We start from the raw sequence: 12,430 nt of genomic DNA on the forward strand, positions 1-12,430 counted from the left end.
ACCTTCAGCATAAAATAACTACCTTCTCACATGTGATTCTGAAACAAAAATATGTTATTTTTGATGTTACTAGGTGCAAGTTGTATTTTTACTTGTTTGGTCAAGTATTCAAGTTATAGCAGAAAGTTCAATCTTTCCTTGCTGGTGTCTCTTTAAGCTTTATCGTAGTTCATCTGTAAAAATCAAAGTAGTATTTTCTTTTTCTTCTGTAGAAAAAATTACATGCTTCAAATAGTGCCTCAAAATAGCATATCACTTATGTCTTCATATGTGTGTTCATATGTCATGGCTTTTCTTAGCTTGACTTTTATCTTGTTCTTTATAAGTTATATGAACAGAAAAATAATGTCCTTTTATCTTCATTACACTCTTTATCAGTAGATTATCTGAACACAATTCCTCCAGTGCTTCAGTGTGCTTCACTTTTTCTCCTTTGTGTATCTTTAAGAGATTATTGTTCATTTAGGCTTCACTTTTCATACTAGACCTCTGCTGCTTTTCACACAGAGCATATGTGGTAGTGCAGATGTCTGCAGAACTAGCTTAGTTGCTGTATGTCTGTAACATCATCTTCCTGTTTCAACTGTAGAAATCTCTCTTCTGTCTCTTGGTATCTGCTTCTTTAGCTAGAGCATGTCCTTGTATCATCGCACAGGTAGAAAGTTCCCTGTCTTCATAGACTTCTTTATGTATGGAATCAAAAATAAAAACATTCATCTATGTTTCAGTCATCTTTTCAAGATATTATGTAGGCTATCGTCTTTCATCACAGGATAATCTTCTTCAAGATCTTAATGTAGTGTCACCATCTCCATTTCTTCAAATCTCCATCTCAAATCTTCTCATCATCTTCTAATTTGACTGCTTTTATCTGTAAAGTCAATCACTATATTCATCTTCAAATATTTTCAGTTTGTTCACTCACCTGATAATTTACTTTATCTTAATGCCCTTACTCTTCTTTCTATGTTCGGTTCTTGTCTCCCAAGTGGCCTACTCCTCTTAGTGCTTTCTTGATCTGTTGTCAGCCAGTTTTTCAAACCATTGGTCAGAGTTTTGAAAGAAGTAGAAAGTCCTCTTGGCCTCACACACTTCTTTTGGACACTCCACCCAATTGTATTGATGTTCAGCTGTTTCAGATCAGATCTTCTAGCTTAGCCTGTTTCAGTGGCTTTCTTCATGTTGACATCTTGCTTAGTCTTCTTGCATGTAGCTGTCTTCGCTTGTCTTAGCAAGTTTCTTCAGGCCTACATGGGATTCTTGTTTGAAGTCTTGGTGGGCCAGATAAAATAAATTATCTTGTGAGACTTCTAAATCCTGGTAGCAATAGCAACCTTTTCCATTCTTCAAAAATGACAGTCTCTTTACTGACGTGTAGGATGCCTTAATGCGTCTCTGTACAATTCTAGCCTCAAAATATATAGAATTCCCCCCTTTGAGGGTAGAAACTACATAAAAATAAAAATCTTCTTTTATTTATACTTTAATATACGTGTGTGACACCTAACTATAACTGCTCTTTATCTGAGTCTTCGTGAGTGGTTGCACAAAACTTTGGCTTTTTTAATAAAAATAAATAAGTAATGAAAAATAAATAAAATAAAATAAAAAACCTCAATCTTCATGATTGCACCTTGTACTATCTTTCTATCTTTCTATGGCATAAACTGTTCCTTATATTTGTATTTATAAAACTTGTGAAAAAGCAGAGAAAAAAAAATCGCTAGAATGTTCATTTGCTGTGTTTTACTAGAAAGGCGGGGGTGAGCGCGCTCTGTATGAGACTTTGTTTATCAGCTCCTGCAGCTTCGCTGTGAAATATCCGCTGGATCCTGTGTATTTTTTTTTTTTCTGGTAGATGCTTAAACACGGAGCATTTTCATTTGGCGTTGAAATTTAACTTCTTATTATGGCAATGGCTTGAGCTTTATCTAGCTTAATAGCTTGGTGAAAAGTCATGTAGGATTGCCTCTTTTTTTTTTTTTCCAACTTTCAGCTGAAAAATATCTGTAACACTTGTTGTCTCCTTCGAGCTGTGAGTTTCTCAGAGATTTTGTTTTGTCTTCGTAAACCTTTCTGATAATACGTGGTCTCTCACACAGTAGAGACAAAGTAAAAAAAAATGAATAACAATCTAGTTATGAAGTCCGCTGCATTCAAGCTTGTACTTAGAGTCATTGCATTATATGTTAACTTGTTTGTTATAAAGTACTGTATTTCTCATAAAAATATCTTATAAAAGAAAACCAAGCAAAACTGTTTCTCCTCTTCTTATTAAGGGATACGGCATGTCACTTTGCTAGAATCATCTATTGCGCACAATCTTCTTTTCAGTGTCGCTACATATAAACATTGTCTGTATATCTCTCCAATATTTTCTCTGTATTCTGAGATATCAACGGCATGTTGTATTTGAAAGAAAGCTGCTAGATTCATCCTGCTTGAATCTCTCGTCAGAGATATATAGGGATGTTTAGATAGCTCTTTTCTTCTCAGATAAAAATAACTTCACCCGTTATTTATTAAAGTTTTCTATAGTCCATAGCATGAGTGTGCATGCAAAAAAAAAATCTCCTCTCTGAGATTAAAAAGCATAAGAATTCTTCCTTCTTTGCTTCAGATTATGGTTGCAGTTTACCTTTCTGACCATATATATATAAAAAGTTTGCTAGCTTATTTCCCGGGTAAAATTCACAATGATCTATACTTCCATCAAGTGAATATGTAATTCCAGGGTAACTGTTAACACATCTGGGGTGCCATCTGTCAAATATCTGATCGATATCTGCTTAAAATGATTACCAACTCAGTAAAGGACCAGCCTTTAAAGCGTCATAACCAAAATTAGACAGAAGTGGGTGCGTGCTCACTATAAACAGAATATTTATAGGTTAACAGTTTTACCTCTGAAAGAAAAACGCAACACTCAGCTGTTGAATTTTATAAAATTATCTTGTTATTAAAAAATTGATAAAGCTTATATACAGGAATATACATCTCTCCAGTTGTTGTCAATCATTCAAAAAATACATTTTCATCCAAAAATACATTTTCAAAGTTCCTTTAGTTAAACCAGTCCATTTCAATATAGCAAATATTCTGCTGTAGCTTTTATCCTTCATTGATTGTGTTGTCTCGAGATTGAACAGTGTATGTTACACACAATATAGCTTTATCCTTAAAAGATGATTTATGAAGTTCTATTCTTATATAAAGAACTTAAAGTAGATATATCTTAATCCTTCAAAGCTTGTTAATTGCTTCTAAGCTTGCAATTGCGTTTAAATAGTACAACTTATAGCATAGAAAAAAGTTATCCAAAACTCAAAAAACTGCTGAAGTTTAAAAAGACAAGTCTTAACTTTTATATAGACTAATTGTCAAAGAATTCACCAAGAATAATTGCATATTACCTCTCTTGGGTTTCAGAATCACAATGGAAGGCAGTCTCTTGCTAGGCCTCAATCATCTCAGTAGAGTTTCAGGCTTGATGCTATAATGTGCTAGCCTGCTAGGCCTATTTATTGTGATTTTTCCAATATGGCGTCGGGGTAGGGGATTTTACATGAAGTCATGTTCTTTTTATAACATTTACCTCACCCTTTATTTTTAGATAGAGATATCTAGATGCCCCTTATGGTTGTAAGTGGTAGTAGCAGGCACAAGAGATTCCTCCTGTGGTTATAAGTGGTAATGGCCGACACAAGGCTTATGGCCTAACTGTTTTTATACAATCTGAAATAAAGTGTATATTAGTGATCAGCATATTAGATATGTTTGAAAACTATGTGATTAACATCTTGCGTATAAAATAGGCTTAGCTTAAGCAGTGTATATCTTGACCTTAGACGGTTAAATTTACTAACACAACAATACTACATAACATGAACATTTCTTCAATACTATCTCACTTTTAACCTTGTAGGAATAAACAGCTCACTTCCAATAATAACACTGTAGCTTACACTATCTAATTCTGATTTCTGCTCATACTCACGAGTCTTGAAATTCACTCAATTTATCTGCAAACCATTTAACATTTGTATACAGTCTGGGCACGGGGATAATCATTTCTCTGCAATAATGTGAGATTCTGACATTGGGGGCCTCATGATTGCTGAATTTGTCTTGATGGGGGGGGGCCTCATGATTGCTGAATTTGTCTTGTTGGGGGTCACATGATTGCTAACTGCGAGACTATGGAAAAAGCTGAATCATCATCATATGAGACAATAGCATTAAACCTACTTTTTCTGCTTTTTAAAACAGAAAATGAAACTGGGAGGTTCTAAAAAAAATGAATAATTTTTTTCAGGAGTACGATGGATGAAATTGTTTATCTTCACAGTTTATTTTCAACTTAATTTTCCATAATGTTCATGTATGAGTTAAAACGTTTGTATTTAGTTTAAATTGCTGTTGGCACTTTGTGATAGTAAAGTGACTTTGCAGTTTGGACACTCGACCTCCAAAAGGTTCGCCACCACTGTCCTAATCTAATGTCCCACCATTGCTTAGTTCATGTAAACTTGTCTCCACCCACGACCACACCCACATTCTGGTTCATGACCACACCCATTTTTCGGCGCGGCGCGCTACACGCGCCGCTTGACGTAGCTCCATTTTTTGGCGCGCTACACCAGCCCAAATTTTTAACTCCCCACTTTTTGCCCCCCCCTGGAAAATTTTCTGCGGACGCCCATGACTGCGGGCAACTATACCATGGATCGCACAATTCTTATGTGCAGGATTCGTTAGATTCGGTATTCGAAAGGTTCAAGATATTCGAGAACCTTTTTAGATTCGGATCCGGATTCGAAGAAATTGTGGATTCGTCCCATCCCTACTCATTAACACTTTAAAACAGTGATAAATGTTTTAATACATCAGCATTGAGCTTAGATGGATCTGTTTCAAATCTAGTGTTTATATTTTGACTTCCCATATATTTAAAAATGTACCCTGGCTCAGAGTACTGATAAAGAAAAGGAATATAGAAAACCAAGGCCCATATGCAGTAAATTTTTTCTCCTGAGTTCTCCTGATATTTTCAAACTTGTCAATAAAATGCCCTTTAAATCATCAGGAAGCAAAAAAAAATACTTAAAAAAGTTTTGATAGTACTTTTCCACCTACTTTTTGGTACTTTTTCAATTGCAAAGTGCTAAAAAATTATTCTTAAAGGACTTACGAGGCGAAATAGGTTAAAAAAGGTAATTACCTGCATGAAATATCAATGCACGGAGGACCCCATCCGCGCCCTCCGTGTCTTTCCGCTGGGTCCCCGCAGCTGAATGTCCCCCCGGGCCGGTCCCGACCCCACAGACCGGGTCTGGCTCTCCTGCCTCTTCCAATATGGCTGACAGAGCTAGCCGCGGCTGCGCAGTCCACATATGCGTGAGTGCGGCTGCGCAGCTCTAGGGCCAACCCCCCGATCCATGCAACAGGAAATAGCCTGTAGCGTGGATCGGAGGGTTGGCCCTAGAGCTGCGCAGCTGCACTCACGCATATGCGGACTGCGCAGCCGCAGCTAGCTCCGTCAGCCATATTGGAAGAGGCAGGAGAGCCCGACCCGGTCTGTGGGGTCGGGACCGGCCCGGGGGGGGGGACATTCAGCTGCGGGGACCCGGCAGAAAGACACGGAGGGCGCGGATGGGGTCCTCCGTGCATTGATATTTCATGCAGGTAATTACCTTTTTTAACCTATTTCGCCTCGTAAGTCCTTTAAAGATACTGTAATATCTGAGGAGTTAAAAAAAAATCTACTTACCCAAGGATTCCTCCATCCCCTGTCAGCCGTCCTGTGCCCTCGAGCCCGGGGTCCCCTCCAGTGCATGGTGGCAACCTCGGCAAGTCGGCATCTACTGCGAGAGCTGCTTGCGGTGGTGCTGACATCATCTCGAGTGTACTGCGCAGGTGCAGAATGCTACCGGCCATGGGAGTGCAACAGGAGAGCGTGCACAGCCCGACTGCACCTGCGTAATATCCCCCAGACCATAGAACTTTCCGGGCAATTTTGAGGAGGCTGCAGGCATCAGAGGACGGAGACAAGGGAGCGATCAGGCCGGAGGGGGCTGGAGGAAGCCCCAGGTATGTATAAATTTGTTATAGCTTTCTTGTCTCAAGTTTACTTCAAGTTTACTTTAACCACTTGATGATGCTGGGCTTAATCCCCCCTAGTGACCAGGCTATTTTTCACAATACAGGGATGTGCAGCTTGGTCAGGTTGCTGCACAGCCCTGCAATTTAAAGGGGAACTGAAGAGAGAGGTATATGGAGGCTGTCATGTTTATTTCCTTTTAATCAATACCAGTTGCCTGGCAGCCCTGCTGGTCTATTTCTCTGCAGTAGTATCTGATTAAAATCAGAAACAAGCATGCAGCTAGTCTTGTCAGATCTGACTTATAAGTCTGAACCACTGAAACACCTGATCTGCTGCATGCTTGTTCAGGGGCTATGGCTAATAGTATTAGAGGCAGAGGATCAGCAGGGCTGCCAGGCAACTGGTATTGATTAAAAGGAAATAAACATGACAGTCTCCATATACCTCTCTCTTCAGTTCCCCTTTAACACACAACTGGCTCTGACCTCCTTTTAGTGTCCTTAATAGGACACTCTGTCGGAGGTCTCTGATCGCTGCTGCGATCTTTGTTTTTTTTCTTTTTACTGACAAAAGGGAGGCTGTTCCCTCCCTCCTTCCTCCCTCTAGTGCCGTCCTAAATCGCCATAGGACGGTGATCGGCACTCATCCCTACCTCGCCATGCATTGGGAGCCGCAATGAGGGACAGCCGAGTGTCTCTCGTACAGCGCTGCAGGAGACAGCAGCGCTGTACAATTGTAAACAAAGGGGAATTCTTTCCCCTTTCGGCTCTCAACAGTCTGCTAGCCAAGCTCCGTGAACCGGCGGCAGGGAACGATCGCGCATGCGGGCGCGCGTGTTTCCTGCTAAACTGCAGCTCCTGGACTTGACGTCAATCGGCGTTAGGCGGTCCTGGGGCTGCCGCCGCAATCATGCCCATCGGTGTGACGTGGTTGTTATGTAGTTAATAGAAGATGAAAAATTATCTCCTTGGAGAAAACTCAGGAGAAAAAGTGAATTGTATATGAGCCAGGTGCACAAACTATTTATCTCCAGATGACTTGTGATACGACTAACACTGTGTTTCCATTGTGCAGGAATGTCTGAAGTTCTGGAAGGTAGACGAGGTTTCACCGATGGAGTAGTGATTGCCATCTGTCTGTCCGTTATCCTGCTAGTGACTGTCATCATATTTAGCTCCGTATCTGTGTCAAGGATCAGTGGACCATAACGTGCCACAGAAATACAGAAACCTGGATGGGTCTGCCGATGGGTCTAAATGAGACTCAGCTGAATTGTTCTCGTAAAATCTTCAAAAGGACAATTCACCCGACAGGAGAAGACAGTTTCACCTCTGTAACTACCAGCCACGGATGGAGTCTAATTCATCACCATACTTCAATTTAAAGATCCTGTTCTGCCATAGTTTTTGTATACATTTAAAAAAACATTATTTTGAGTTGATTATGCGTTAAGTTTTATGAAAAAAAATGTACTTTTATTGAGTCAAAAAAGGAAACTGCCTACTGCACCAGCTCAGAGATTTTCATGGACTGAAAGCCACCAGCTTGCACTCAGCTAGTCTGAACCACTCCCCCTGTAGACACACGGGCAAAAAGACGGATTTAAAAATGCTTATTTTGAAAATGTTCTTACTTGGTGGGAGCTTTAAAAGTGTTAAATTTGTATGGGCCATTTTCCACTGCTATGCGCTGCATTGCGATCACTCAAGCAGTAATTTATACTAGCCGCGATTGCGCTGTATTGCCGTCTGTAACAGAGCATGATTGTGGTGTTCTGCGATCCACTTTTTGAAGCGGATAGCAGCCGCCAGTGGAAAAGGGCGCTAAGGTTTGAAAATATGTCCTTCTGTTTAAAGTGACCCAGAGATGAACTAAAGTAAATATAGTTACCCGGAGCTTCCTCCCGCTCCCTATAAACGTCTATATCCCATGTTGTCTGCCGTTCAGCCACGGTGAGCCCCAGTAATAGGCTGAGTGACGTCAGTCTACTGCACATGCGCAGACCTCCCGCGCGTGCACAGTAGACCCAGACTGGCATCAACTGAGCCTGTTACCGGGGCTCACCGCGGCTGAACAGCAGACCGTGGGAGGACGGCGTGGCACTTAGACATGTTTATGGGGCGGGAGGAAGCCCCGGGTATATATCAAAGCTTTACATTAGTTCATCTCTGGGTCTCTTTAAAATAACTATTCAGCTCCCTGCAACTAAAAGAGTACCAAAGTGAAGGTGAAAAGTTACTGTCAATATATGAATCTTTTTACAATGCAGTTCATTTCAGCACATGGCGCTGAGCGCGGTCATAGCAGCAATGCCATACTGATCGCCCCACGTAACGGTAATTCAGGGCTCCGGCAACTGCCAGTCCCCGAATTACACCTCCCTCTGAGTTGCGACATCTCGGAGGGGGGATAATGTTTAACACCGCCGGGGAGTGTAGCGGCAGCAGGGAGAGTTGTAATTCGGCTCACCCTCCGCTGAACTACCCATATGTACTCTACTCTTTACACTATACCAGAGCTATTGTTTGTGCAGATAGTAAACATGTCAAACCTGTTGCTTTCCAGCCACCTTGTTATTTTCTCAGTCTTGTCATATTGTTTCGGTTACGGGGTTGAGTAGAATCCTCCCGAGCTTTTTTACGTTCACTATCCTCAGTACTTTCTCATTTTAGAATTTTCATAAATGTGAATTTTCTGATGGATTCACTTTCTAGCTGAAGGTCTTTGGGAGGTTGATAAACTCTTACTGACCTCTGGTCTGTGTGTTTCCATTTTTGGGCAATAAAACTTGCAGGTAAGATTGAAGCTGATGCATCCCACTTATTCCTCGGTATTTATGACTGTAATCAGTAGTTGGCCTGATTTGCCTACATTAACGTTCCAACTAGAATGACAGAAATCTGGTTTTCTGAGGTTAAAGGGAACCTAGCACCCCTTTTTTCCCCCTGGTTTCTAATAGCTATAGGAGCTGCCATGTTCCCTTCTTCGCTACTAGCTGCCCATTATTTATCCATGAGAAGGTGTGAAGATAGCACCTGTGACTCCTGTAAATTCTTTAAAGCACAGTGTCCTATCTCCCCCAACCCCCTGATGAAAGGTTTCTGTTTTCTCTGCAAATGTGTGCAATAAAATAATTACAGCAGTCAATATATGCCTGAAACTTCTGCGGTCGGGCAGGCCTTGGAAGTAGAAGGAAGTAGGATAATAAAGGCCTCTGCTAAACTTTTAAATGTAAAAGGAAGAGGTAAAAGTCTTGATTTTTTATTTATAACCCACATTGTTGGCATGCATATTAAATGTGCTATTGAGATGCCCTGGGTGCTAAAAGTGGTTCACTTTAAACTTCTTTTATAACAAGAAGGGAAATGAAAAATAGTGTTCATGCTTCTGGCCTGTAGATGGCACTGTGATATTACTGTGATACTACTGTGATACGGCATGATTGCTTTGGATCTATCTATGCTGTTCCAGAGACTTTTGGATTCCTGTCCTGACCTGTCTGTGTGTGCTGGATGGACGAAGCAAGCAAGGCTTGCTGTGAAGAACTGCAGTAACTTGTAAATAAACCTAGTTCCAGTTAGGCCCGGTTCACATTAGCGTTCCAGGTCCGGCTTCCCCAATGTATTTATTCACACTCGTGCGCCGTCCGGATCCGGATCCAATCCGGGAATGCAGCTCCAGGACGATCCGGCTTTTTTCCAACATGCTCCATTTTTGCCGTCCGTCTCCGTGCGGCTGCGGACCCGGGCCGGATCCTGACCCGAACATGCGGCCATGCTGTGCAATGAGAAACGGATGTTTCTCATCACACTGGCAATAGGACCGGATGCTTCCAGCACCGGTCCTATGCCACTTGGGGGGCCCGGACTACACGCCGGTATCCCCCATGCTTGCGGTGCCTTTCTGGCACTGCAAAGTATCTAGTTCCTGCTACTTTATTGTAGCCGGAACTGATACATTCCGGATCCGCAAATTGTGCCGCCTTGTGGCCCCCGCAGAGACCCGTACAGTCTCTTTGCGGCCCCCGGACCCGGACCCCCGGACACTTGCGGACTCGAACCGCAAGTGTGAACGGGGCCTTATTCTACATCCATAATCCACCCATAACACAACAGTTTGTATATTACAGTTTGCTAGGAATGTGAGATGTGTTACATACCTCCCAACTTTTTGAGATGGGAAAGAAGGACACTTAAGCCATGCCCCTGCCATGCCCCTGGTCACGCCCCCATTACACCCCCTAGTCACGCATACCATAAAGATTTCATAAGAAAAATATGTTGTTTTATAATTCAAACCACACTGGTCCTTCCTATCCTAGTTCATTTTCCTTCATATTAACATTTTAAAATTAGTAATATAGAAATTTAAAAGATGGGAATAAAGTTTGAAATCCATCAAACACATTTTTAGTAGAGAAATACATATATTTACATAGAAAGAGGGACAAAGTCCTGAAAGAGGGACAAATGAGGAGGAAAGAGGGACAAATGAGGGGGAGAGAGAACAAATGAGGAGGAAAGAGGGACTGTCCCTCCAAAAGAGGAACTGTTCGGAGCTATGGTGTTATCTGAAGAGAAAAGGACATTTTCATATCGAGTGCATATCTCCCTCTAAGGAACGAGTGTGTGATTGTTTGTCTGTGGTTGCGTAACATAAAAAAAAAGAGTTTTGTAGTGAAGCTTGCATAAATTATATGCGTCTGTGGGGAAGCTGTGGCTACGGTCTCTCCTGTCTAGTTATATAGTGAAATTATATCACAGTCTGACTAATTGTATCACAATAAAAACTAATAAAAAGCTTCCAGCTGCAGACAATCCATGCTGGAACAAGCGTATGTAATAAAAGGACGCCCAGGCAAGCCGATCGTAGAATATGGGTACATTTACCGATATTCAACTAATAAAGTGTAAAGAAGGATCGTAAAATATGGATATTAAATACTGATATTTTGCTGTAGCTAATCCTAACCCTACTCACATAAAGAACCCTCCCCCAACGTCTAACCCTAACACCCCCCCCCCCCCCCCAACACTCTTCCTGACATCTAAACCTAACTAGAGATGGGCCGAAGTATACACCAGGTGGATAATTTGCTGCAAAGTTCGCGTATTCGCATTCGCCTCCTCAGGCAAATACATGGTGGATTTAATTCGCCCCTATACATCATTATTGAGCTAAACTTTGACCTCTTACCTCACACAACCAATCAGCTAGCTCCCCTTCCTGGACCCCCCACCAGGATGGCAGCCATCTTGTACTCATTCTGTGGCTGCAGCGTTAGTGAGAGCATGGACAGTGTGTTGCTGACAGGGAGGGTTAGGTAGGTCTGTGTTCTGTGTCCTCTCAGTGCAGATTCTTACTGCTACCACGTTGTCCTCAACTGCTAACCCCTTCTTAGGGCTGTACATTGTTTTTCTTGCTTTTGTATTGTTCTTCTGTGGCCAGTGCACAAATTATCTGTTGGAGACAGGTCTGCTGGTCCTAGTAGTGCACCAACCATAACCTAATAATCCTTCACACCACTGCTGGCATCTAGTATCCACTGCTGCCCTCTGTTTAAGGCCTCAGTGAAAAATCATTGTTTTTTTGGTCACTTAACTACCTCAGCCTGACAATAGAGGCTGGAAAACCACAATCGCCTGCACTCCCACGATTGAGCGCAGAAACACGGCGGCCACTACACACCACGATACAAAGATTGCCCCCGAGAGGACAAACATTTATGTCCTAGAGGTGTCAACTAGGAAAAACAAAGATATGCTCACCTGACGTAATCACTAAAGGTCTTTGCAGCTGTTTGTGGACTGCGGTGCGTTAAACACATCGTTTCGTCTGTCAGTGTGAAGCGGGCATAACCCTTACACTACCTGATGAACGTGTACACACGCTGGACGTTTTAAAGCACTTTATCCCACTAATTTAGGAATGTAATGTGATTTCTGCCCTTAAGCGATTAAAACACGACTCTGCGTCAACTCTGTAATTTTTGGTGGGACTTTTGCCATGGACCCCCCTCCGGCATGTCCCCGTGTAGGTGTTAGGCCCCTTGAAAAAACTTTTCCACCACTTTCCAGAAAAAAGTTTTTGTAGGTTTTAAAATACTCCTGCCCATTGAAGTCTATGGAGATTTGCATATTGGCAAATTTTTGCGAAATTCGCATTCGAAATTCGCAAACCCAAAATTTGATATTCGGCCCATCACTAACCCTAGCCATCCCCTGGCCCTGATACCCTACCTAACACACCTAACACTTGCCTCCCCCAACACAGACACCCTACCTGACACCTAACACTCACCACTCCCCCATACAGACACTCTACCTG

General features: G+C 42.0%; 1 protein-coding gene across 1 annotated transcript in view; it reads left to right on the top strand.

Annotated features, from left to right (window-relative positions):
* LOC137528100 (major histocompatibility complex class I-related gene protein-like) overlaps positions 1 to 9,339 on the top strand; it is a 44,571-nt gene extending 35,232 nt beyond the window's left edge. Inside the window, exon 5 of the mRNA XM_068249380.1 lies at positions 7,178 to 9,339. Coding sequence (XP_068105481.1) covers positions 7,178 to 7,311 — 134 coding nt within the window. The 3' untranslated portion in view covers positions 7,312 to 9,339. The remainder of the gene's footprint in view (positions 1 to 7,177) is intronic.
* The last annotated feature ends 3,091 nt before the right edge of the window (positions 9,340 to 12,430 follow it).

Source organism: Hyperolius riggenbachi, chromosome 8 (genome assembly GCF_040937935.1).
Source record: "Hyperolius riggenbachi isolate aHypRig1 chromosome 8, aHypRig1.pri, whole genome shotgun sequence".
NCBI lineage: Eukaryota > Metazoa > Chordata > Amphibia > Anura > Hyperoliidae > Hyperolius > Hyperolius riggenbachi.